General features: G+C 37.4%; 1 protein-coding gene across 7 annotated transcripts in view; it reads left to right on the forward strand.

Moving 5' to 3' along the window:
- Positions 1–25202, forward strand: part of LOC120416326 (tyrosine-protein phosphatase Lar) — a 441119-nt gene extending 415917 nt beyond the window's left edge. For all 7 annotated transcript variants that reach the window (XM_052708558.1, XM_052708557.1, XM_052708559.1 and 4 more), the window contains 5 exons: positions 2113–2252; positions 6489–9694; positions 9763–9895; positions 9961–10377; positions 16267–25202. In XM_052708558.1, the coding sequence (XP_052564518.1) occupies positions 2113–2252; positions 6489–9694; positions 9763–9895; positions 9961–10377; positions 16267–16335 (3965 nt within the window). In that variant the 3' untranslated portion in view covers positions 16336–25202. The remainder of the gene's footprint in view (positions 1–2112; positions 2253–6488; positions 9695–9762; positions 9896–9960; positions 10378–16266) is intronic.
- The last annotated feature ends 2721 nt before the right edge of the window (positions 25203–27923 follow it).

Consider the following 27923-nt stretch of genomic DNA (forward strand, 5'->3'; position numbering starts at 1 on the left):
ATCTGGTTTTAAACCGTTTTAAAAATGAAAAACAATGTAAACAGTTTGAGTTTTGAAACAAACTTGAATCATCTAAGTTGAATAAATATCAAGGTGCCAGAAAGATGTCATTTTGATGCAAAATTAGTAAAATTTTACTTGGTTTCAGAGGATTTTGTCAAAAACAAAGAATACAAAAAAAAGATTAATTGGTATCCCATTTTCGACATTTTTTTCGATTTTTCAGTACACCAAAAATCCATGAAACTATTTTCAAGGTTTCACGAAAACCATAAATTTTGAATTGATACCAAAAATGTTTCAAACATGTCTCTTGTTATTACCTCTGCTCAAAGTTGTTCCAATTTATAGCGAACTTTTTAAAAAAATTATCAATTAGTACTCGATGTTGAAATTTTTTAATCATCCAAAAAACAATGATTTACATTAGAAATTACAAAAGTTACCATCGTCAATATATTTTAAGGAAATATTTTTTTCGATTTTTCCGTGCTTGTTATTTTGTGTTAATTTAATATTAAGGTTCCTGTTCCAATTTATTTTGTTTTGTACAAGTTTATTGTGTAAAACTTAAATTCCCTCAATATTTGAGGAAAAACTCTTGTTCCTGAATTTTTCCTAGGGGTAATTCTCGTATGTTTGGCAGGTTAAGCACTCGCTTCTTATCCCATCAAATTAGCTGATTTTCAATATTGGCAAAACTTTTGATAGAAACTTGCTTGCTCATTTCTTATTGCGATACTTATCACTCGATTTCAGCTGAAAACGCTTTTAATCAGCTGTAATGAATGTCAAAGTTCTGATATGGCAACATTAGAGGCACGCTGGAATCAGATAAAGTTCCCCTACTTCGGGAAATGTCGTTAAACGTAATTATGGTGAATTATGATGATATCACGTATACGTTATTGAAGATCAAAAGGAAAAAAAGGAAATGGAAATTCCATCATTAAAGTTTTGAAACACACAAAGCTTTCACTCAAAGAGAAACGCTTTTGAAGGAATAAAAAAAAGTCTACCTAATTAGTCTACGTTGCAGCTATCAATTTCCAATCGAAGCACAATCACCAAAGCAAAACTGCGAACAAGCCAATTAATTCGATTCTCGTACCGGGATGATGAAGTTAAAAAAAGCCAAACACGATTATTGGCCGGTGCTTATCCTTGCCCCACACACACCCACCCACACCCTCACAAGCACATCCACACAGCTTAATCCTGGGTGTGCTATATGGCATTATTAGTCCCCTTTGCCGGTGCGCGTTAAGTGAAATGGCGCATCGTTCCGTGGAATTACCCATGAAAAGCGTTTTTTTTTTGCCATCACACCGTCACGAGCTTAACGGCATTATAAACACATTCGAGAAAAGGTGAAAATGCGGGAAAACTGTTCTTTTTTCACACCGGTAAAAGATTAATGCAAGAATTTATGTTTGAGCTTGCTGACCAAATGTTCAGTTATTTAAAGAAATTCGATTTTTAAATAATATATATTTTTAAATCATCAAATCCAAACTCAACACAGCTAACGTGAGCATTTCATGGTGGCAATTTGAGAAAGTGCTGTTCAATTGCATCACTACACTAAGCTCAGCCCAGATGCAACTACAATTGCGGCAATAACAGTTTGGCTTTTCTCCTCCCAGGGGAAAAACATTTTCTTGCACTTTCTATTGTGCCAATTTGCTGAATGACGTCATCGCCGAAATAAAAGTCCTCACAACGATAGCTGAGAAATTATTAGAATAGCACTTTGGAAAGAACATGAAAGAACAAGTAGTGAAGTCAAAAACGAAACTTTAAAAAGCAAAGCATTATTGTACAACTGAAAAGTTAACACAATGCATAACGATGAATGTTAGAAATCGAGCGATACTTAGGTTAAGTTCAAAGAAGAAACATTAACAGTGTACTAACAAGCTTAACCCAAACTAATGTAGTAGGATAGGGCTTAAAGTTTATGATTTTTATTTATCGTAGTTGTTTGATATTCAACAGTGCCAATTTCCAGCCGATTCTAATTCAAACTTTTCTCTTTTCCCAACTCCTTTACCCTTGAATTCCTTCCCTTTTACACAAAAAAAACACTTTGAATCCAACACACACAAACAGTGCCCGGAGATCCGCAGGACGTCAAAGCGGCCCCCGTTAACTCCACGACGATTCACGTGTCTTGGAAGCCACCGAAGGAGAAGAACCGCAACGGAATCATCCGCGGCTATCACATCCACGTGCAGGAAATGCGTGATGAGGTAAGAGTTTCTGTGCGATTGTTTTTGGAAATACTTTTGCGAAAATGATTTTTTTATGGACAGAATAGGTTGACTGTTCAAAAGTACCGTAAACCGGGGTGAAATTGATATGATTTTAAATTTGTAAATCAAATATTATTCAACCCGTACGACTTATCTCAAGATTTATATTTTTAAAGCATATACTGGGTAGGCCACCAAAACAAATTTTGTAGCATGAATCAGCAATTTTTCAAATTTGCTTAAAAACTAGTTCTACTGAAATTGCTTAAAAATCTGAAGATAATTTTAAATTCTGTTCAATAACGCTTAAAACTTTTATATTTAAATCTAATTTTAAATGTTCTTAGTGTAAAATTATCCAAAGAATCCGATAATATAATTGGTTCTGATTTCATCTCATTTTCATTGAGAAAACATTAAACTTCGAGGGTATAAAATTATTCCTATTTTATCGTTTTACAGTACTTGTTCTGTAACTGGGCTGAGAACGTAGCCAAGTTAGCGAGTGCTACTCGCTTATTGGGCTGAACGAAAAAATGCATAAAAAACAACAATACAAATTAAAAGCTACTTAACTTTGTGTCCAGAGCTTATTTTTTAAGTTTCTTTTAATTGTGGCTGCATATTTCACAAAATCTTTCAAAAAATGTTTTATTTATTTCACTTGATTTTGTATCTATTGACACCTCAGTAATTCTGGTTTGTGTTTTTGTTTTTTCTGCTTTTAAATTAAGCTACAGCCCAGTTTTTGATCGCCCAATGAAAAAGCAGCCCAATTACCGAACAAGTACTGTAGTCACACCGGTTTACGGTATTTTATAATGGACAGACTCATTATTCCTAAAATATTGTCGAAATCGAGTTTTTGATTTTAATTTTATATTTTTTCGATTCCTTATGTCTAAATATGCCTTTTTTGTATAAGTGAAACTTGTGTAAATTTTTTTAACTTTTTGATTTTTTTAAGATTCTTGAAATTATGACTAACATTTCAAAAGGACTAAAAAATATGATTCCTTCTGAAATATTATTCAAATTTTTTGTATCTGTTAATTTATCATTTACTAAAAGTTGAGAAAATTGCATACAAGTCGTTTAACATTGAAAATCTGATCAATGGTTTCCAAGATATTTATCATTGATTGAAAATTGAGGGCCAATTGAGTAGAACTTGGAAAAACTATTTTTTGGTAATTTTCATGTCTCAGCAACCGAAAGTCGGATCTACAATGCACAGTGGTCCAGATCGCAAAATTAAGTGGAAAATGGATTTTTCGAAAAATGGTTAAGTTTTGGAGATTTGGTGTCTTCAGAAGAGTTGTTGCATATGGAAAGGGGCAACTTTTGGTTTGGTTGAAAATTAGGGTGGTTCACGATTAGGGTGATTTTGGAAATCTAACTTTACAGGAATATTTTTGGGATTTTTTTTGTCTTCTAGAAAGTTGTTGGGCTTGCCATTTCAAGCAACTTTGTCGAAGACACCAAAATTTTATCTCGTAATCTACGCCTTCTATGACCAAATTTATAGAAAGCATCTGAGCAAACCTTCAAAAATCAGTTTTTTGAACGTGGCAATTCAGGGTTAAGTTTTAGAGAAAAGTGATGTTCTGAGCACTTTTAGAGCTCTAAAAAACGAACATTTTTATTTGTTGACATGCCAATTTGGACTTAAGGGTCAAAAGTTACAGCCATTTTAAGGTAAAAAAGATGCAAATTTAAAACTTAAATATCTCGAAATGGCGCAAGCCAAATTTTAAGCACTAGGTTGCATTTGAAAGAGGAGATCTAGCACTACAAACGCTGAAAAAATCTCAGAGGTGTTTTTCTTTAAACTCGAGATATCTTCATTTGAAAAAGTCTAATTTTCAAGGGAAAATCATATGGGACCACCCTAACGAAATTCGAAAAATGTCCAAATATATGTTTTTCCATGTAATTTTGCCCACTGAATCCGAATCTGCCCTCAGAATTGAGCCAAAGTATCGAATAACCGAGTTTTGGTCATTTTTTGGGTTTCCATGTAAAATTATCATTTATGACCAAATTATGACCAAAACTCGGTTTTTCGATACTTTGGCTCAATTCTGAGGGCAGATTCGGATTCAGCGGGCAAAATTACATGGAAAAACATATATTTGGACATTTTTCGAATTTCGTTAGGGTGGTCCCATATGATTTTCCCTTGAAAATTAGACTTTTTCAAATGAAGATATCTCGAGTTTAAAGAAAAACACCTCTGAAATTTTTTCAGCGTTTGTAGTGCTAGATCTCCTCTTTCAAATGCAACCTAGTGCTTAAAATTTGGCTTGCGCCATTTCGAGATATTTAAGTTTTAAATTTGCATCTTTTTTACCTTAAAATGGCTGTAACTTTTGACCCTTAAGTCCAAATTGGCATGTCAACAAATAAAAATATTCGTTTTTTAGAGCTCTAAAAGTGCTCAGAACATCACTTTTCTCTAAAACTTAACCCTGAATTGCCACGTTCAAAAAACTGATTTTTGAAGGTTTGCTCAGATGCTTTCTATAAATTTGGTCATAGAAGGCGTAGATTACGAGATAAAATTTTGGTGTCTTCGACAAAGTTGCTTGAAATGGCAAGCCCAACAACTTTCTAGAAGACAAAAAAAATCCCAAAAATATTCCTGTAAAGTTAGATTTCCAAAATCACCCTAATCGTGAACCACCCTAATTTTCAACCAAACCAAAAGTTGCCCCTTTCCATATGCAACAACTCTTCTGAAGACACCAAAGCTCCAAAACTTAACCATTTTTCGAAAAATCCATTTTCCACTTAATTTTGCGATCTGGACCACTGTGCAATGTCCAATAGGCAAATTGTAGAGAATTGTAGAGGTTTTGTGATAAGAAGCTATCTAAAAAAATGCGTATTTTTTCAATGTGTGACTATTTTTTTTCTGGCTAGTTCTAAATATAACCTAAAACTTCGTAGAAGACACCAAATCGATCAAAAAATCTAATCTTGAGGTACAGATTTTCGAAAAAAAAAATTATTTTTTTTGGGCAGCCCCCAAATTTGTATGGATTTGTATTTTTCTCAGCACCTCGCTCCACAAGCTGAATATTGTTCCTTGAGCTATTTTAGGACACTGGGGCAAATATGAGCAAAATCGGTAAACATTTACCCATTGATACTCGGAGCTGAAGTTTGTATGGGAAAAATCGAAAAAATGTATGGAAAACCCAAATTTCTTACGGTTTGGTCTGCACGGTGCGCTTCTTTCATCAAAATATTCCCAAAAGTGAGATTCTCGTTGGAAATTTAATGCTCTACAACAGCGATTCTCAACCTTCTTCTAGGCTGGTACCCCCTACCGTGTAAATCAAGTAGGCCCGGTACCCCCGTTGAGAATCGCTGCTCTACAACTTTGTAGAACAGCCATTCTCAACCTTCTTCTAGGCTGGTACCCCCTACCGTGTAAATCAAGTAGGCTCGGTACCCCCGTTGAGAATCGCTGTTGTAGAACATAGCAAAGCTGTAAAACTCGACCCTGAAAAGTTATTAGCGATTTAAAAAAGTCATTTTTGTATGAAAAACATTTTTTTCACCAACTTTAGGCCCGGGTATCAATGGGTTAATCTCAACCAATTTCGCTAAAAATTTGCACAGATGCTTAAAATAACCCAAAATCAAGAGACTGGAAACTCTAATATTAATTAGGAATACTGAGTATACTAACGATATTCCAGTATACTTGTTAATATACTTACCGAAGAGCAATAAACTGTTAGTATATTAAGATACTCTTCGTATATTGGTAAGTATACTGGCGATATGTAAAAGAAATAATAAGTATACTAACATATATTTTGATATACTGGTTAACAAAATAATTATAGCTCTAAGAGTTTCCAACCCCTTGCCCAAAACCCGTTTTTCGCTTGTGGAGCAGGGGGTCATTTTTTCTGGGCACCCTAATGGAAACTTGTATGAAGAAACCAACGATGCAAAATGGCTTATCTAGAAATAAGGAATCGATGGACAAAGTTTCATATAAATTTAAAAAATTAACGTGAGAATTTTAATTATTGCCTTTTGAAAAAATCTTAAAATTGGATTTATAAAACTCTTTTAATTTGATCAAATTCAATTAATTTGAATACTTTTTTAAAACTTAATATAAAGATCAGAAAGTTTCTTATAAATGTGTTTCAAATCGTAAAAAAAATAATCTTCATATATTTCACCAACCATCCTCCCCTCCCCAAACAGGGCAAAGGACTGCTCAACGAGCCGATGAAGTTCGACGTTGTGGACGCGCTGGAGTACAACGTAACCGGGCTGCAACCGGACACCAAGTACGCCGTCCAGGTCGCGGCCCTCACCCGCAAAGGTGACGGTGACCGTAGCGCCCAGATCATTATCAAAACGCCGGGCGGAGTTCCCGTGCGGCCCACGGTAAACCTGAAGATCCTCGAACGTGATCCAACGGTATCGATCGAGCTGGAGTGGGAACGTCCGAAGCAGACGTACGGGGAACTGCGGGGCTATCGGGTAAAGTGGGGGGTTAAGGAGCAACCTTTGACGGAGGAGACCATGCTGGGACCGCACACGCTGACGAAGCGAATTACCGATTTGGAGCGGGGTGTTGAGTATGAGTTCCGGGTTGCCGGTATGAATCACATCGGGATTGGTCAGGAAGCGGTCAAGTATCTGCAGACGCCCGAGGGTGTGCCGACGGGGTGGCCATCGGATATTTTGGTGCGGTTCCAAACGCCTGATGTTGTGTGCATTACTTGGGAACCTCCGACGAGGGAGCACCGGAATGGGCAGATTACACGGTATGACGTTCAGTTCCACAAGAAGATTGATCATGGTTTGGGAACGGAACGTAACACGACGATCAGGAAGGCAGTGTTCACCAACCTGGAAGAAAGTACCGAATATGTGGTGAGGATTCGAGCCTACACCAAGCAGGGTGCGGGTCCTTTCAGCGAAAAGAAGATCATCTCAACTGAACGGGATATGGGCCGGGCTCCACTGTCCGTACAAGCTGTGGCCACCTCGGAGCAAACCGTTGAGGTTTGGTGGGAGCCGGTACCATCTCGAGGCAAGCTCGTTGGATACAAGATCTTCTACACCATGACGGCCGTTGAAGATTTGGACGAGTGGCAAACCAAGACGGTCGGAGTCACCGAATCTGCCGATCTGCTCAATCTGGAAAAGTTTGCCCAATACGCGATTGCGATTGCCGCACTCTACAAAAACGGCCCCGGTCGGCTGAGTGAAAAGGTCACCGTCAAGGTCAAACCCGAGGACGTCCCACTGAATCTGCGAGCCCACGACGTCAGCACTCACTCCATGACCCTTCAGTGGGCACCGCCCATTCGTCTCAACCCCGTCAACTACAAGATCTCGTTTGATGCCGTCAAAGAGTTTGTCGACTCCCAGGGAATCCCTCAGAAACAAATTCTACCCAAGAGGGAGATTGTATTGAAAAGTCACACGACAGGACACACAATCGGAGAACTGTCTCCTTTTACCACGTACTTCGTGAACGTGAGTGCCATCCCAACGGATTACTCGTACAAACCGCCAACCAAAATCACAGTTACAACCCAAATGGCCGCTCCTCAACCGATGGTCCAGCCGGACTTTTACGGCGTCGTCAACGGCGAAGAGATTCAGGTCATCCTGCCCCAAGCTTCGGAAGAGTACGGTCCGATTTCACACTACTACCTGATCGTAGTTCCAGAGGACAAATCAAACCTGCACAAACTGCCCGATCAATTCCTAACGGAAGACCTGCTACCAAGCAAGACACGATCGGAACGACTCAACGCACCGTACATCGCGGCAATGTTCCTGCAGCGAAACATTCCGTACACGTTTCACCTGGGCTCCGGTGAAACCAACCACAACTTTACCAACCGAAAGCTGGAGCGGGGCAAGCGGTACCGAATCTTCGTACGAGCCGTTGTCGATACTCCGCAGAAACATCTGTACACGTCCAGTCCGTTCTCGGAGTTCCTTGCGCTGGACATGAAGGAAGCGCCAACTGGCGAACCACCACACCGGCCAAACCCGAACGTGCCCCAAGATCCGGAGATTTTGATCCGCGGGAAGAATGAAGAACCTGGTATGATCTGGGTCATCGGACCGATCATCGCCGCCTTAGTTTTGTCCTCGTGTTTGGTTATTGTTTACTTTGTGCGCCGACGAAGACAACCGTACAAGACTCCCGATCAAGCAGCGGTCACTAGACCGTTGATGGCTGCGGATTTGGGAGCAGGACCAGCTCCTACGGACCCAGTAGATATGCGACGCTTGAACTTCCAAACCCCCGGCATGATCAGCCATCCACCGATTCCGATCTCGGAATTGGCCAACCACGTGGAGCGGTTGAAGGCCAACGACAATCTCAAGTTCTCGCAGGAGTACGAAAGTATCGAACCAGGTCAACAGTTTACCTGGGATCACTCGAACATGGAGGTCAACAAGCCGAAGAACCGGTACGCCAATGTGACCTCGTACGATCACAGCCGAGTGATCCTGCAGCCGATCGAGGGCGTTCCCGGGTCGGACTACATCAACGCAAACTACTGCGACGGATACCGGAAGCATAACGCGTACGTGGCCACGCAAGGACCGCTGCAGGAGACGTTCGGCGACTTTTGGCGCATGTGCTGGGAGCTGAAGTCGTCGACGATCGTGATGATGACTCGGCTGGAGGAGCGATCGCGCATCAAGTGCGACATGTACTGGCCGGCACGGGGAACCGAAGTGTACGGTGTAATGACAGTGACAATCACAGAAACTCAGGAATTAGCAACGTACAGTATAAGAACGTTCCAGATTTGCCGCAGCGGCACCAACGAGCGGCGCGAGATTAAGCAGTTGCAATTTACGGCGTGGCCCGACCACGGGGTCCCAGACCATCCGGCACCGTTCCTGCAGTTCCTGAAGCGCACCAAGGCACTCACCCCGCAAGACTCGGGCCCGATCGTTGTGCACTGCTCGGCGGGCGTTGGCCGAACCGGATGCTACATTGTGATAGACTCGATGTTGGAGCGAATGCGCCACGAAAAGATGATCGACATCTACGGCCACGTGACCTGTTTGCGGGCCCAGCGCAACTACATGGTGCAAACCGAGGACCAGTACATCTTCATCCACGACGCCCTGCTCGAAGCGGTCATCTGCGGCAACACCGAAGTCCCGGCGAGAAGCCTGCACAACCACATCCAAAAGCTGATGCAAACCGAACCGGGCGAGAACATCACCGGCATGGAGATGGAGTTCAAGAAGCTGTCGAACGTCAAGGCCGACTCGGCCCGCTTCGTGACGGCCAACTTGCCCTGCAACAAGCACAAGAACCGCCTGGTTCACATACTGCCGTACGAAGCGTCTCGGGTGTGTCTGACGCCGATTCGGGGCGTCGAGGGCAGCGACTACATCAACGCGAGCTTCGTCGACGGGTAAGTTACCATGTACGGTCATGCAGCGAACCATGTAAATAACCATTTCCTCTTCCCAAAAAAAACAGCTACCGATACCGCAACGCGTACATTGCGGCCCAGGGACCGCTACAGGAAACGGCCGAAGACTTTTGGCGCATGCTGTGGGAGCACAACTCCACCATCGTCGTGATGCTCACCAAGCTGAAGGAGATGGGACGGGTAAGCTAACCGGCTCTTCATAACCTCAAACAATCCTCAACCTTATGTTGTTCTAACCCACGCAGGAAAAGTGCTTCCAGTACTGGCCGCACGAGCGCTCCGTCCGCTACCAGTGCTACGTGGTGGATCCGATCGCCGAGTACAACATGCCGCAGTACAAACTGCGTGAGTTCAAGGTGACGGACGCGCGGGACGGCTCGTCGCGGACGGTGCGTCAGTTCCAGTTTATCGACTGGCCCGAGCAGGGCGTGCCAAAGTCGGGCGAGGGCTTCATCGACTTTATCGGGCAGGTGCACAAGACGAAGGAGCAGTTCGGGCAGGATGGGCCCATTACGGTGCACTGTAGTGCGGGGGTGGGCCGAACCGGGGTGTTCATTTCGCTGAGTATCGTGCTGGAGCGGATGCAGTACGAGGGCGTGCTGGATGTGTTCCAGACGGTGCGGATACTGCGCTCGCAGCGGCCCGCCATGGTGCAGACGGAGGTGAGTGGGAAGCATCGATATAATGTCATAATAAAATATAATTACCATTGGCATATAAAGTATGCCATGGTGTTAAATCTGATAACAGAGATATGATTTTTTGCAATTCCGTCGTGAAACTACTTACTTTTCTTGTCATTCTTGAACGACGAAATCGCCTACTTTTCTGTACCAAAAATAACAGAATCAAATAGCAACACTTTTCAAAATAAATGCTGAAAAGTTCTACTTTTCAGCACTGAAATGGGTGCTGAAAAGTTGAACTTTTCAGCACTTGTTTCGAAAAGTAACACTTTTCAACATTTTTTTGATTTAAACGATTTATTGACATAATACATGGAACTTCGACTTAACATTTCACTCAATGGGTGTTTTTCGAAATTGCAAAAAATGTTGTATGGAACTCGTTGCAAAACTTGATTTTTTCAGCACTCGTCGTATTTATCCAACTCGGTGAACCTCGTTGGATAAATGTACGACTCGTGCTGAAAAAATCCTCTTTTTGCAACTTGTTGCATAAACTACTATTTTGATATTAACAAACAAATTATCATAGCAAATTTTAAATTCAGATGCAAATTAAAATTAGCAACCGTTTTTTTTTATATTACTCATGGATTAATGGTTATCCCAATAAAAAAACTGAGATTTTTTTCCCTGTCAAGGTGTAAACAGCGCTACTTTTGCATAGTAAAAAGTACCTTAACCAAATGGGCTCATTTTCAGAGTAGCCTACATTACATTAAAAATACGTATTTTGTGTTCTATTGTTAGAATGCAATGTTTCTCTAAAAACAAAATATTCAAAATTTAAGTTGTTCAATATAGGTATCGAATGATTGAAAATTTTTCAAACATTTCGATAGTGAAAATACAAACTTTTCGAAAATACTCTAAATTTCACAAAACTACGTTTTTTAAATACTCAAAATTTTATTTTTTTACGATATCTATATCAAATGATCAGGAATTTTTCATACATTTCGAAGGTAGTAAAATCGCAATTACCGTCATCTGGGGCAAACAGGACACATGGAGCGAATTGGTACAGCTGTTTTAGCCTTGTTACTGCACAATATTTCGATATTTTTGAAGTACACCATATTCTTTTTTTAAGTCACCTTTTTTTAAACGATTCTCGATTTACGCAACTTTTTTTAAGTCATGGCTTAAAATGAGAATGTCCATGACTTAAATTGAGAATATGACTTAAATTAAGAATCTTTGGGATATCGTAATTTGTCGGAGAATTTTCATCATGTATCAATTGTATTTGGTTTAGTTATGTTATTAAAACATTTTAGCATGGTTTTGGAACACCTGGGATGTTCTAGTCCATCCGAAACTTCCGGAAATGTTGTGCAGCAGGCTAACCGAAGAAACAAGTTGAAACTTCAAAATTTTGACAACGGATCCTACCCAGACTGCTTCAGTGAGTGCGGTAGGCTACAGTGCATTGTTGTAACGACTTATTGGGATGATCTGGGACATCCAAGGACTCCCTGGAGTTAAGATCTGAGGGTCTACCGCCGTAACAAGCAAGAGGTTGACGGTTTTTGACCTCGGGACATATCCGCATGGTTTCAGTGAGTACGGTAGACTACTTTGCTGATGTGTTGGGATGTCCTGGGTCATCCAAGGACTCCCTGGAGTTAAGATCTGTGGGTCTACCACCGTAACTAGCAAGAGGTCGACGGATTTTGACCCCGGAATATACACGTATAGCTTCAGTGAGTATGGTAGACTACTTTGCAGATGTGTCGGGCTGACTTGAGTCATCCAAGGACTCCCTGGAGTTAAGATCTGAGGGTCTACCACCGTAATGAGCCAGAGGTCGATGGGTTTTGACCCCGGGACTCACTCGCATAGCTTCAGTGATTATGATAGACTAATTTGCTGATGTGTTGAGATGTTCTGGGTCATCCAAGGACTCCCTGGATTTATGATAGACAACCAGATCTTAACTCCAGGGAGTCCTTGGATGACCCAAGTCAGCCTAACACATCAACAAAGTAGTCTGCCATACTCTCTGAAGCTATGCGGGTATGTCCCGAGGTCAAAATCCGTCGACCTCTTGCTTGTTACGGTGGTAGACCCTCAGATCTTAACACCAGGGAGTCCTTGGACGACCTAGAACATCCTAGAACATCAGTAAAGTAGTCTACCATACTCACTGAAGCTATGCGGGTATATTCCGGGGTCAAACTCCGTCGACCTCTGGCTTGTTACGGTGGTAGACCCACAGATCTTAACTCCAGGGACTCCTTGGATGACCCAGGACATCCCAACACATCAGCAAAGTAGTCTACCATACCCACTGAAGCTATGCGGATATGTTCCGAGGTCAAAATCTGTCGACCTCTTGCTTGTTACGGCGGTAGACCCACAGATCTTAACTCCAGGGAGTCCTTGGATAACTCAAGATAGCCCAGCAGATCAGCAAAGTAGTCTACAATGCTCACTGAAGCTATGCGGGTATATTCCGGGGTCAAAATCCGTCAACCTCCTGCTTGTTACGGTGGTAGACCCACAGATCTTAACTCCAGGGAGTCCTTGGATGACCCAGGACATCCCTACACATCAGCAAAGTAGTCTACCATACTCACTGAAGCTATGCGGATATGTTCCGGGGTCAAAATCCGTCGACCTCTTGCTTGTTACGGCGGTAGACCCACAAATCTTAACTCCAGGGAGTCCTTGGATGTCCCAGATCATCCCAATAAGTCGTTACAACAATGCACTGTAGCCTACCGCACTCACTGAAGCAGTCTGGGTAGGATCCGTTGTCAAAATTTTGAAGTTTCAACTTGTTTCTTCGGTTAGCCTGCTGCACAAAATTTCCGGAAGTTTCGGATGGACTAGAACATCCCAGGTGTTCCAAAACCATGCTAAAATGTTTTAATAACATAACTAAACCAAATACAATTGATACATGATGAAAATTCTCCGACAAATTACGAAATCCCAAAGATTCTTAATTTAAGTCATATTCTCAATTTAAGTCATGGACATTCTTTTTTTAAACGATTCTCGAATTAAACACCCCCATTTCGTTGTGTAAATCAAGAATATGGTGTATCAGATAAAACAGACACAGAACAACAAAAATAATGCATCGTTTTCCAAATTTCAAGCTTTTAATTGCTCTAAAAACTGCGGTCCCTATTCAGTCCCGATTCGCCCCAGTTGATGGTACTGAAAATTTTCCCAAAACTACGAATTTTCTCAAAATTTTATTTATTTCAATATGGGTATCAAATGCACGTGATTTTTTGTTCATACATTTCTTTTATTTTTAAACAATCAAACTTTCTTCAAACAACGTCTGTTCGAAAATGTACAAATTTTTTTTTTGTTATTTTCAATATGGGTATGAAATGATCGGGATTTTTGCATAAATTTCGGAAATGATATTTTTAATATTTTTGAAAATACTCAACATTTTCACAAAACTACGTTTTTCCGACGAAGAACTAAAATTTATAGTTTTTGACACTGTACAAAATACGCTGCTTTGTAAATTTTTAAAGTTTTTTTTTTAATCTGTGTTTCTGTATTTCGTAACTGTACAATTTGTATTACAGTCCTGACTTGATTATCCGAAGGCCTCGGAAAAAAATCACTTCAGATAATCAAAACTTCGGATAATAGAATCACGATTTTTTTTTTGTTGTCTCATTTTTGAGTATTGAGCTTAAGTATGACCCCTAAACTACTCTTAAGTGATTTAGAATTTCTAAATCCAAAATGGCGGCCAATATGGCGGGGACGAAATAGTGAAAAATACCTGTTTTTATTTAATAGGCAATCAACTATTCAAATTTGACTAAAGACTCGAATTTCATGTTAAAAACAATAAATAAAAAAACTTTTTTTTTGTGATTTGATTATCCGAAGTTCCATACAAACCTTCGGATAATCGAACTTCGGATAATCGAAACTTCTGATAATCGAGGCTTCGGATAATCGAGTCTGGACTGTATTATTATTTTTTAAGTTTCAAGTAGTTTGTATGAAAAATCTAGGTAATTTGATACCTTTTTTTCAGAATTACGTAGTTTTGTGAACATTTTGAGTATTGAAAAAAGGTATTATTACTACTTACAATAGGTATGAAAAATTCCCGATCATTTGATGCCCATTTAAAAAAGCTAAAATTTTCTTCAGTTCTTTTTTGTAAATACGGTGTTTTATAAAATGTTTGAGTACTTTCAAAAAGTTGTATTAATATAACGAAATGTATGCAACTTTTCGATCAAAAATCAAACCATCCACATTCACGACCCCCAGGTCTTTTGTGGTCTCTATTGCAAGTTTCTGCTCGAACCTAGGAGTCCGAAGGCTTGAATGGGGAGGGCACCCAAACCTCTTTCTACTCCAAGGAACCTTCCAACCCAGTGTTTGAACTGACGACCTTTGGATTGCGAGTCCAACCGCCGCCAGCGATGCCACCGGAGCAGGTTTGGTTTGGTGTGTTGTTTGTACTTATAGCAGGGAGACGACTCCCATACCTGGAATGACTTAACGGCCTAACAACCAAGGCCGGGACCGACGTTTTACTTCCCCATCCGATGGAAGGTTGGAGCAGATGGGAATCGAACATAGAATCATCCGCTTACAAAGCGGACAGCGTAACCATTCGGCTAAACCTTCTGCCAACTTTTCGATCATTTCATACGAATATTTCAATGACAATTTTTTTAGGATTTTTTTTTTCAAAAATACGTAGTTTTGTGATTATTTTTATGTTTCCAAAAATGAATAATTACTTTCGAAAAGTATGAAAAAATCCCGATCACATTATACTCACATCGTTAAAAACAAAACAAATAGTACTTTTTCAATAGTAAGTAGTTTTATAAAAGTGTTGAATATTTTCTAACATTGTACCGTAAACTGGGGTCAATCGGGACACATGGGGCGAATTGGGACAGCAGTTGTAACCATGTTGGAGCACAATATTGTGATTTTTCTGGTTGGTTTAAAAGCTTTAAGTGCTCTAAAAACTGCTGTCCCTATTCAGACTGTAGTCCCGATTTGCCCCAGATTACTTTTTAAATGTTTTGTTATTGTATGTTTTTGGATTATTGTCAAAATAAGCTGTTCTTAACATTTTGAAAAAGCAAACAGTAAATTCAATATTTTTTTATTTGTATCACATCTTTGAGCAGCTTTGAAATGTTTTGAAAACATAACAATTTTATTTATATTTTACTATTTTTGACGATTTTTTAAATTCTCTACAACCCAACTCCGACTCTAGACGGTATGTTGATCTCTTAAAAGTATTGGCAAGAAGAACTCTTAAATTTGTTATAAAGTTTAAGGTTGGAAGTTTGACTTGTTTCATGAGACTTAGCCAATATTTTTAAAAATTAAATTTTCATGGGTAAACTTTGGATGTAATAAGTATGCAACATTTTTTGTAGTGTCCCAGATGATGTCCCTGCGCATTTTTAGCTATTTAAATAATAATGATAGCATTCTACAGCAGAAAATATAAAAAAGCAAAAATTCAAAAAGCAAAACATGAAAAAAATAGATATGCAAAAGTTAATAATAGGAGGTAAGCAAAATACTATCGAAAACGAACATTAACTAAACAAGAAAAATGCAAATTCAAGTACTAAAAATTAAACAAGAGAAACATAAAACAAAAGAAGTTAAGTTTTACGTGGAACAAACGTTACTCAAAATGACCTCCTGAACAAGGCAAAATATTCAAAAACAAATGTGGTCATTACAGGGTTAAATTTGAAGTGTGGAGAGTAAGTTAAGATTTTAAAAAGACGATTATTTTAAATTTTGAGAATATTGTTTAATGATAAAATATTGTCTTGCAGAAACGGTATATATTATACTTAAAATCATTCTCTATTTCCTTTCCAGGATCAATACCAGTTCTGCTACCGGGCCGCCCTCGAGTATCTGGGCTCGTTCGACCACTATGCCAATTAAAAACATAAAACTGACTCCCAAAAAAACAAACATCAACCAAGCAGCAAACCGAAAGAAAACACGAGAAAAGCCACATGACGCAATACGATATGATAGCATTTATCGACTACTAACCACAACCGTTACAAACCAAACTCAAAACCGACACCGGATGTCGCGAAAAAATGAAGGAACAATCGCCAACAGTGCAGCAACAAAAAAAAACACTACAGTGACGTATCAGATAAGAACAGAAAAAAATCATTCCAAGTAGCGAATCGTCGCAGCGCATAATGGGCAGCATTAGCATTATCGTCACCTCATCCCCCCCGTCCCACGCAGAGGTCATTCTAAATATCGTGCGCGCGCTCTCTCACTCTCACCTCACTAGCTGAGGAGGCGGAGTCCCTTTTTGTACCGTGGAAAACATCTCGAATAATCCCCCCGCCATCAAGGTCATCACAAGCATCGTCGTGCTGCAAATGCATTTTCAATCGACACATTTTGTCAATCAAAATTAGCCAGTTAAAGGAAGTCTTACAATCTTTTCGAATGAGATCTATCAAGTATTTTAGAAGAAAGTAACACACTAAGCTAGGACGAAATTTGTCGTTTAACGATTCAGACGCGGAGGAGGAGGAGGAGAAGGAAGAAGAAGAAAATCACATCACTAGTTAGAATGAAATCTATATAGCAAAAACAAAAAAAAACGAATATCAAATGAACATAGGAATCAGGTTTTTTAGATAAATTTCAACAAAATGGAGCATCGTAAGCATATTTCCAGGATAATGACAAAAAGTTACTAATTTCAAAGGAGCAGTAAGGAGAAGGAGAACTACTAATTAGACGAAAAGAACAGCATTCAAATTACCGAGAATAGCATATGGAAACGGGGCGGCGAACAAGTAGAACAATAAATTCATTCATTACACGTAAAACAGAACAAACAAGACACACAACCTCTGTAATGATGGAGAGCGCCGGAAAACAAGAATTACAAACAAACGCTTTACTTGATTTACACGGGGGATTGCAACAAGTATAAGAAAAGGATTAAGCGTGTGTAGGCATCTAGGACTAAGTGTGTGTGTATCATCTCTATTTTTGTATAAAATAGTGAGCAATTATTGAAGAAAGAAAAAAAGCGAGGGCAGCAGCAGCAAGTGTGAGAAAGGTAAAATTCATCAGACTGATATTGTAAAACCGTTGAAGCAGTAAATAAAGTTACATTGTACACGTGTGTGTAAGAAAAAAAAAAGTTTGCGAGGACAGTACTTGTACTTCACAGCAGAGAAAGAGATATGATATATTATATAAGTCGCGCAGATCCAGATTATATTAGCAAAGTTGACCCGTTTGAATGGTGTTGTGCAGCATTATGAAGAGAGAAAAAAAACGCAAAACCAAATCCTTCTAGCAAAATTAGGCGCGGTAGAGAGACGCTGCTTGAAAGTTTTTGAAAGCCCCCTCACTTAAATAAATATATCACGAATCACGTAGTCTAAGTTACGAGTAACAACATGTCAACTTAATTATAGGCGAAAAATATTGTGTTTTACTTAGAAGTAGACTGATTGTGTTCAGCGCAGAAAAAAAAACTAGCAGCTCGTCCGTTTTATTGCATTCAATTTACTTTATTTTCTAACGTGTATTTTTGACGTGATAAGTTGTAGAGTTACAAATTAACAAACACAAACAAACACGTGCAGCGCAAAGTTCAATACTCAAAACAAGCAGCGTAAAACGACTTTATATTTGTGTATAGAGCAGGCACACACACGTCCATGTTTTCGTTGTAGGAATCGTCCAGGCAAATTACTAGGCTACAGAGCACTTACGGTATACACCACACCTTCTGTTCTGTTTGTTGGGTGCACACGTGTGTCCGTGTAGTAGATGATTTTAGGTGTAACATTTTGTCTGAGTGATCTGATCCCGAAATCCATATCAAGCAAACCAAACCGGATAAGCAACACTTGGTTACAACGAATAAGTTAGTTTTAGTCTTTTAATTTCGTGCACGAAAGTTACAACACTGTGAAAGGACGTTGAATTGAACAAAGTTAAATCAACATTTAAAATAAATATTGAAAAATCATATTCCAGCTCAAGGTAATTAATAAATTTAATATAACTTCGACTACTTTTTTAAGATTTGTTTAATAAATCGCAGAGTTGCAATCGAATTACTACACAGTAGAAAAAAAAATATTATATCTTGGAATGTTGACAGATTTTGTATCAAAGAAATGTTTAATATTACATCAGGAACTGGTAAAATTTTCATCAGTTTCTGTACAATTTTTAAGCACACATTTATGCATTAAATTTTGTAAAATCACCTGAAAATTGGTAAAGTTCTGCCATCAAATTTTCAACCTTTTTTTGACAAATGTGGAAGTTAACTTGAACAACATTTCTTTAAAAAAAAAACTTCAGTATTTCATCGATGATGTGAAATTATAGCATGTAACATGTGAATAATATTACTTCTCATCACTTGAATCTATAACATAAAACCATTTCAAAAATATGAAATAGCTGTGAAAAAATGTATCTAAATGGCTTCAATTATGAAGCCAGTGAAGCAAATTCATTTAGCTGAAAAACATTATTTTTCCATCTGTCGCTCGTAGACACCTGAAACTTTAGATTTTTGTTAGTTAGAATGTCCATTAAACATAAAAAAAAAACAAATTGGAAGTTTCACTTTTTTAAGGGGACAAGGAAAACTCTCCACGGTAGCAGTCAGCAATGATTATCCAAAAATAATCATCAGATACTCTGTCTGTCTCTTTTACGATCACTCTAAGCAGTGCAACAAAGCAAGACAGAACTTTTTGCACGTGCGTCGCGAGCAACGAGAGGGCGAGTTTGGCAACGTTGCAATCTCGTTTTTTCTTGCGATAATTGTTTGATTGTTTAGGCGGAATACTCATCTCTCTCAGAGATAGATGCGATATTTGATTGAAATGGTGATCCCATCTGTGAGTTTTTTACATCCCATTTATTCTTGTCGGCTTCTTGGATCCAATCAGTCTTCTTAAGCACCCAAGCCTCATTTTTGCTTATCAATCCAGAGGACGGGATTCGAACCCCGATTTAAAATATTACGGAATTAAGCGAGTCCGGATATTTTTCGATGGAAGCAGAAAGGAACGGAAAGGGAATCTATCACCAAAACGGGATAAATTTCGCTATTTTTCTTAGCCTGCAGAATAATTACCAATTTTTTCACTGGTTTGGAAGCCAGCCAGAAGCGCAACCAGCAGAGATGGAATAATCACAACAACGAAACTTTTTCGCTTGCGAACTTTCTTCACCCCCGAAAGAGAGAGGAGGCGAAAAAGCAAAATAAAATCGTTCCCGAACTTCTCGGCGAAAATCAATCAGTTGAAGATTTTTTGTGAGTTTCCTTGTTAGTACCAGTTAAATTAATTAAATTTGTTTGTGAATACAAAGAGACGAGTTGTTCCTTTTAATTCCGCTATATATTTGCAATATATTGACATTTATTTTGTTTTGTTTTCACACATTGCCCTTCTGCAAAAAGTGACAGGTCATTTTTCAACGTTATACCTGGAAGTGTAGTTGTGAAATAGAGGTTCCGCCGAATAATCGAGAAGATGATTTTTTGAGTTTCCTTTTACCGATCTTTCGTGCACGAGACAGGAGAGCTATGTTCCATTTCGATTTTTTCTCTTGATGAGCGTCAAAAGATTTTATTCTGATGATGATTCTTCCATTGCTGCCAACCAGTAAAAAAATCTACAGGTTTAGTTTAAAAAAACGCTACTTTTCGCTAGAATCAGCGATTTTTTCGTTTATCCAAGAAGAGCTGCTGGATTCCAAAATCAATCAGAAGATTTTTCTGCTGATTTTGGATGACAATGCGCTGATTCAGGGATTTTTTTTTGCTGGACTAGCGGTTTTTTGCACCGATTTAGCGTTTTATTTCGCTGACGTCTGTTTTTTCGAAGTCAGTTGCCTGTGCCAGCGATTGTTTACACTGGTTCCCCATTTTGTTTTGTTGCAGATTTCGTAACATAAACACGGATGCTGTGATAAACGGTAACACATTAAATATCTGGCAAGGCGAATGATTTAACAAGTTATATTGATATTTCACAACGAGTGAAAATTTGTTACGCTTTGCAAAGCTTCAAAATTGATCTTTAGACCTTTTTCATACATTTGAACGTAGATTTCAAAGTCTATTTTTATCTTTTCGTTGCTTTGTTAAATCAGGCAATTCCATATATATTTGGCCATCTGAAATTTTGAGACAATCCAATAGTCGAACATCGGACAATCGAAACATCAGATTATCGAGGCTTAGAAACTTCTGGTGAATCATGTATGTTTCATCAGATTTATAAATTCATGAGAGATCCCGTTATCTCAAAGAAGAATAATTTCAAACATGTGTTTTCAAAACATTTTTCTTAACACAAAGAGAAGAACAATTTAATCAAAAATTCCTTCAAACCGAAATTGTTTGAATGTTTTTCTACATACATGTAGAAAATCAAAAATTTCATATTTCAGAAAATTTAATAAATCCACTTAAAAGATGATTTTCAATCACTCCTGATAGTTTCATGAAGATATTTCATGATTATACTGAGTAAGAGACGATTTACGTTCAAAATTTTGCCATGCGCAAAGCGAACTGTCGAACTTTGTGAGCGTTTTTCTCTGAACACCGAGTTGATTTACGGGTGCCACGATATCTCGAGATGGGATGGACCAAATTGGCTGAAATTTGAGATGAAGACTTGCAAGACATATCCCGTGTGCATGACGAAGCCCGATTTTGAAATTTTGCTTTTTAAAAAAATACAAAAATCAAAAACTGGCGTTTTTTATATGAAAAACATAAAAATATTTTTATTTTTTTCAAACAAACTTTTTGAAAATCGGCCTTCGTCATGCACACAGGACCGGTTTAACGAGGCTTCACCAAAATTTTGAGCCGATTTGGTCAAAGCAGTGTGGAGATATCGTGGCACCCGTTTTTTGAAACTGCTAACTTAAAATGGCTATATCTCGGCAATGATACAACCAAATATCTTCAAATTTATTTTGATAATAGTTGAAAATATATATTTTAATGCCCTTAAAACAGATTTAAAAAAAAGTTTAAGTGTGTGCCCAAACCAACCTCTTACATTTTTGTCGATTTACATGTATGTAACCCCTTAAGCAAAAAGTTCACAAATTTCTTCTAAATTGAGGATGATCTGTTCAATGCAGAAATGGGTATAAAGTCTCGCCAATTTTCCCTATTGATTCCTCGCAATGTTGAGAAATGAGCTGTTAACCAAACGTTAATTAAATTTGGAACAACGTTCCTCATATTTTCAAACTAGCAAATGAGCAATTCTCTACCAAAACCGGAAATGGATTTTATTTGTATTTTTTGATTTGGCTCAAACTTTGTGGGGGCCTTCCCTATGACCAAAGAAGCCATTTTGCATCATTAGTTTGTCCATATAAATTTCCATACAAATTTGGCAGATGTTCATACAAAAATTGTACGTATATATTCGAAAATCTGTAACTTTTGAAGGAATTTTTCGATCAATTTGGTGTCTTCGGCAAAGTTGTAGGTATTGTTAAGGACTATTTAGAAAAAAATAGGTACACGGAAAAAAAAATTTCCCGATTTTTTTATTAACTTTTTTTTCACAAAAACTCAAATTCCCAAAATACGTATTTTTTGATTTTCGAGATTTTTTGATATGTTTTAGGGGACAAAAATCCGCAACTTTTGAGCTATAGAGAAACATGGTCAAAAAATCTGCCGCCGAGTTATGATTTTTTGAAAAACTGGTGATTTTTGGAAAAAATCGAAATTTTATACATACAATTTTTTTGACCTCATTTTTTTATGCAAGATTGAATTTGCAATCGAAAAGTACTTTACAGATTTTTTGATAAAGGGCTCCGTTTTCAAGATATAGCCACCGAAAGTTTGATTTTAGCGAAATATTTGCAGTTTTTCAATTTTTAAAAATAGTGACCATGAGTGACCATTTCTAAAAATATTTTTTTTGAAAAGTTCAGAAAATTTGCTATAAAATTGTCTAAGAGACATTGAAGATTGGACCTCTGGTTGCTGAGATACAGCGGCTTAAAGAAAAAGAAACACGAAAATTGAAGTTTTCTAAGTCTCACCCAAACAGCCCACCATTTTCTAATGACGATATCTCAGCAATTAATGGTCCGATTTTTAATGTTAATACATGAAACATTCGTGAAATTTTCCGATCTTTTCGAAAAAAATATTTTGAAAAAAATTAAATCAAGACTAACATTTTAAAAGGGCCAAACTTTGAATATTATGCCCATTAAAAATGCTAGTATTGATTTAATTTTTTTCAAAATATTTTTTTCGAAAAGATCGGAAAATTTCACGTATGTTTCATGTATTAAAATTGAAAATCGGACCATTAATTGCTGAGATATCGTCATTAGAAAATGGTGGGCTGTTTGGGTGAGACTTAGAAAACTTCAATTTTCGTGTTTCTTTTTCTTTAAGCCGCTGTATCTCAGCAACCAGAGGTCCAATCTTCAATGTCTCTTAGACAATTTTATAGCAAATTTTCTGAACTTTTCAAAAAAAATATTTCTAGAAATGGTCACTCATGGTCACTATTTTTAAAAATTGAAAAACTGCAAATATTTCGCTAAAATCAAACTTTCGGTGGCTATATCTTGAAAACGGAGCCCTTTATCAAAAAATCTGTAAAGTACTTTTCGATTGCAAATTCAATTTTGCATAAAAAAATGAGGTCAAAAAAATTGTATGTATGAAATTTCGATTTTTTCCAAAAATCACCAGTTTTTCAAAAAATCATAACTCGGCGGCAGATTTTTTGACCATGTTTCTCTATAGCTCAAAAGTTGCGGATTTTTGTCCCCTAAAACATATCAAAAAATCTCGAAAATCAAAAAATACTTATTTTCGGAATTTGAGTTTTTGTGAAAAAAAAGTTAATAAAAAAATCGGGAATTTTTTTTTTCCGTGTACCTATTTTTTTCTAAATAGTCCTTAACAATACCTACAACTTTGCCGAAGACACCAAATTGATCAAAAAATTCCTTCAAAAGTTACAGATTTTCGAATATATACGTACCATTTTTGTATGGACAGCTGCCAAATTTGTATGGAAATTTATATGGACAAACTAATGATGCAAAATGGCTTCTTTGGTCATAGGGAAGGCCCCCACAAAGTTTGAGCCAAATCAAAAAATACAAAAAATAAAAATGGTCGAAATCGGCCGGTTTTGTAGAGAATTGCTCAAATGCTAATTTGCTAAAAATCACTCAAAAAATTACATAATTTACCAAACAATTCCTTCACAGAGTCGTAACTTTCGCTGCATCACCCTAATCCTCAACACGAAAAGCTCTAAAAATGTAGCACCCTTGTTTTACATGCCACACAGATCACCCGTCTGATTTACTTCACGAACAAGGTTCTGGTAAAGGGGTAAACCCTGCCCTCAATATGTGTCAACTGCTATTATTAGTTATAGGTTCTTATATTGGAAGTAGTTAGTACGGTTAAGTATGGAAAACAAAACATATTCGATATACAACTAGTAGATGGTAGTCGGCAAAACAGCAAGCAAGCAGCAAACATCAGCATTATACTTTAGAAATTGGATAAGCAAACATTATTGTATCACCATGTGGAGTGGGATTTGAGTTTTTAAATGTGCAAAAGAAGATGTGCTCTGGGTACGCATGGAAACTGTAGATTTTCTATTCGGAGTGCGAAATGTGAGTGCTGATAAGTTAGTTAAGTTTACTGAAGGTGTATCTGCGAAAGCCAACCGAAACTGAACGCGCAAAAATTTCATCACGACTCCTCAGTCCAAAACTGTACAGATTTGGTCACTTTTAACACCATCCTCTCACAAGTCCTAATTTTCATCTTCATCTCCAGCATGTTAACTAGCGCAGCTATGAAACGAATCAAACGTTCGCAAACGAGGCCATATGAAGTTTTTAAAACGGGATATTTTATTTGTAAGTGTTTTAATTCTAGTTAAACCAAATGGTTGTTTTGTTTCTGCCCACGAACATTGCATCTCAAGAAACCACTTTCAAAAGGTATTAAGTTTAACCATTCCATCCCCAACGTTTTTAAACTCTCCTCAATATAACTAAATCCCTCTCTCAGACTCGTTGAAGAAACTGGATCTTCCCCAATGGTTTATTGTTCAAATAAGTTTCGTTATGTTCATAACCCTTGCCTATACACAAATACAAACACATGACTATACAACAATATATACGCATATTTAGAGCGATACTATTCGAACGGATTTGTTGTGAGCAATCGATTAGTTCATTTACTTACAAGTATAAAGTATGGTTACGCGCATCAGAAGAGAGAAAGTAACCGTTGAACAGGTCTAAACTAAACCGCACTACCAAATCTGTATGAAAATGGTTAAACATCCCCTCGAATCCGCCTGTGTACAGAACGCAACCCCCGTAGCATACCACACACAGTCTCGAAAAAAGTTAGTAAGGGTAGGAAAGGTTATTATCACACACAAACACACACCAACAACACACTCACAGATTAAGGGACAGAATGAGACAGAAGAAAAAAAGGAAGTTTACATATGTTACATTGAATATATTACCAAACACTTTTGTTAAAATGTATAAAACAAAGAACAAAAGTTATTTTATCCAACACTTGAAACTGTACAGACAAAAGTTATTTTTGTATGAGACAAACAAAAAAAAAGAACGAGAAGGCATCCAGAAGATGAAATTGAAGCACACAGATATCAAGTAGCTAACGAGTTGAAGGAGAGGACACATAGTTGATGATTTTGAACAGAGAGAGAAACACACATAAACACAAACAAACATTAACTATCTAGTTGAGCAAGAATGGTATATATGCCTATGAATGAAAGCGTGTGCAGTGGAAAAGAATTGAAACTTATGGTATCATCAGTTAAAAAAAAACTTTATATAGAGGGTAAAAAAAGAAACAGAAGAACTACTAAATCTATAGACAACTATCGGTCAGCTGTTTTGAGTTTAGAGTGGAGAGAAAGGTGAATGGAGAAGAACATGATTGGAGCAGATGTTGGTGAAAAATTATTTAGGTTATATCTACAATAAAACATTGAAAAGACAAAAACAAAAGGTGTTTTAGTTCGACAAGTTTAGTTCTGAAGAAGAAATCCAGTACAAAAACAGTCCAGACTCAACAATCCAAAGCTCAACTATCGAATATTTTGACTATCCAAAGTAATAACTTTCGAAAATTGAACCATGCATGTAGTCGAGCTGGAAAATTACATTTAGACTGCTTCAAAATGGTCCCCTATTCTGCCGTTCTACACATAATTGTCCCATCTCATTTTGGGACGATTCTATAACCTAAAGTTCCTGTCTCTGCTCGCCCCCATCACCCCTGTGCCGCCTTCAATTTTTTTTTCAAGAAATATTTGATGCGAAAAAAAATCCAATTGTTATATGCTTTAAACCAGGGATGCCCAAAATGTTTAAATGACGGGCCAAATTTGAAGCTTTCATGTGCTTGCGGGCTAAATGTGGAAAACTGATTATTTGAAGAAAATATATATATCTAGAGTTTTTTTTAAGGTCCTAAAGGCTATAGTTGTGTTTCATGTGTTTATAGGACCTATTCATAAAAAAACTCTAGATATATTCTATTAGGCTATGAAAAACATCAGTTGAAGTTTACTATATTTTAGATATTTTCGTCATTATGAATAAAAAATGATAATTTACAAACAGTTTTTTTTTCAAAAAGCTTTCAATCCCGAAATTTATTCAATAAAAAACAAAAACGTATAATTCACAAACTTTGTACTGCATGTCACAACAAACATTGGAATTTAGTTAGGCAAGTGCAAGTATTTGGCTGACGAAAATCTTAATTAAAAAGTATAGTGAAAATGAAAAATAATTGTTTTTAACGCACTTGTGACAGTAACATTTTTAAAGTTTTTGAAAAAATATAAACATAAACTTACGTAAGTGTGTAACTTTATTGTTCAATGAAGTGCAAGTTATGATGATAAAGGATTTTTCTAGAATTATCTATCCGATTTCAATAAAATTTCAATAAATTTTGGTCTGCCTGCATTTGTAATCTTAGTGTCATGAAATTGAATCCTGAGTTGGGAGTTTTCAGAGTGCAAAATATGTTTAAGTTCCGGATGGTTGATTTATTTTATTGAATTTAATTACCGTCATCTGGGGTGAATCGGGACTACAGTCTAAATAGGGACAGCAGTGTTTAGAGCACTTAAAGGTTTTAAATTTGCAAATGGATGTACACATTTCGTTGGTCTGAGTCTGTTCTATCCGAAACCAACCAGAAAAATCAAAATATTGTGCTCTAAAATGGTTAAAACTGCTGTCCCAATTCGCCCCATGTGTCCCAATTCGCCCCAGTTGACGGTACGGTGAATTAATCCAAAATATGTTTAAGGTTGAATTTAAGGCCCAGTCCATAAGAAAATTATGCATCAAGTCTATTAAATTTGAATGATTCATAATCATAACCCATTTCAAAATATGTTTGATGGAATTTTTTACGAAATTTAATATTTTCAATCACAGATTTTTGTGTAAATTATTTGTGTCGTGAAGTCGGGAATGTGGATAAATCGATATTAAAAAATAAATATAAAATTATTTTACAGATCAAAGGACCAATTTACATGATCATAAAAAAACGGGCCCGCGGGCCATACTTTGATAACCCATTTTTTTTTTAATAATCAGTTTTCCACATTTGGCCCGCAAGCTCATGTAAGCTTCAAATTTGGCCCGCCATTTCAAAACTTTGGGCATCCCTGGATTAAGGTATATCCATCAAATTTCTTATGAATATGCCTTGAAAGACTTTAAATTACATTTTTGACAAATATTCGACTTCCAATAAAAAGTTTCCAGTAAAAGTAAAAAGCTTACCAGATTTATAGCTTTCCTTGAAATTTCCCCAAAATCAAAGCTGTAAAACCAAGACGTCTGAACAAAAATCTTTTCTTTAAAATACGTCAACTCATTGCCCGGATACAAATTCGAGCATTATAAGCAGTGATATGTCATATTTCCTCAAATAAAAAGCATTCTCCCAAGTTAACTGTGAAAGAAATTTGAATCCAGAAGTTTTGGAGGAAGTCACTTCTGTTTTACGAATTTGGGAACTTGTTTGCAAACTGTGATGATTTGAAAATGTTTTAAAATTTTATGGTGTGATATGAAAGAGGATTGAAAAAATAATGTTGGGGGCCTATTGGGTAATAAATAGCTTTTTAATATAAAACTCTAAGTTTAGCATTGTTTAATACTCAAATTTGTATTCAGGCTGTATTTATAGATAAACTGAACAAAAAAAGACACCCCTGCACGGCTATGCATTGTATTCAACTCCTAGCAAAACTCGATTTTTTCAGCACTCGTCATATTTATCCAACTCGGTAACCTCGTTGGATACTTTTACGACTCTTGTTGAAAAAATCTTCTTTTTGCAACTTGTTGCATAAACTACTATTTTTGAATCGTATAGTAGTACAATCTTGCGAGGC

This window comes from Culex pipiens, chromosome 2, assembly GCF_016801865.2.
Source record: "Culex pipiens pallens isolate TS chromosome 2, TS_CPP_V2, whole genome shotgun sequence".
NCBI lineage: Eukaryota > Metazoa > Arthropoda > Insecta > Diptera > Culicidae > Culex > Culex pipiens.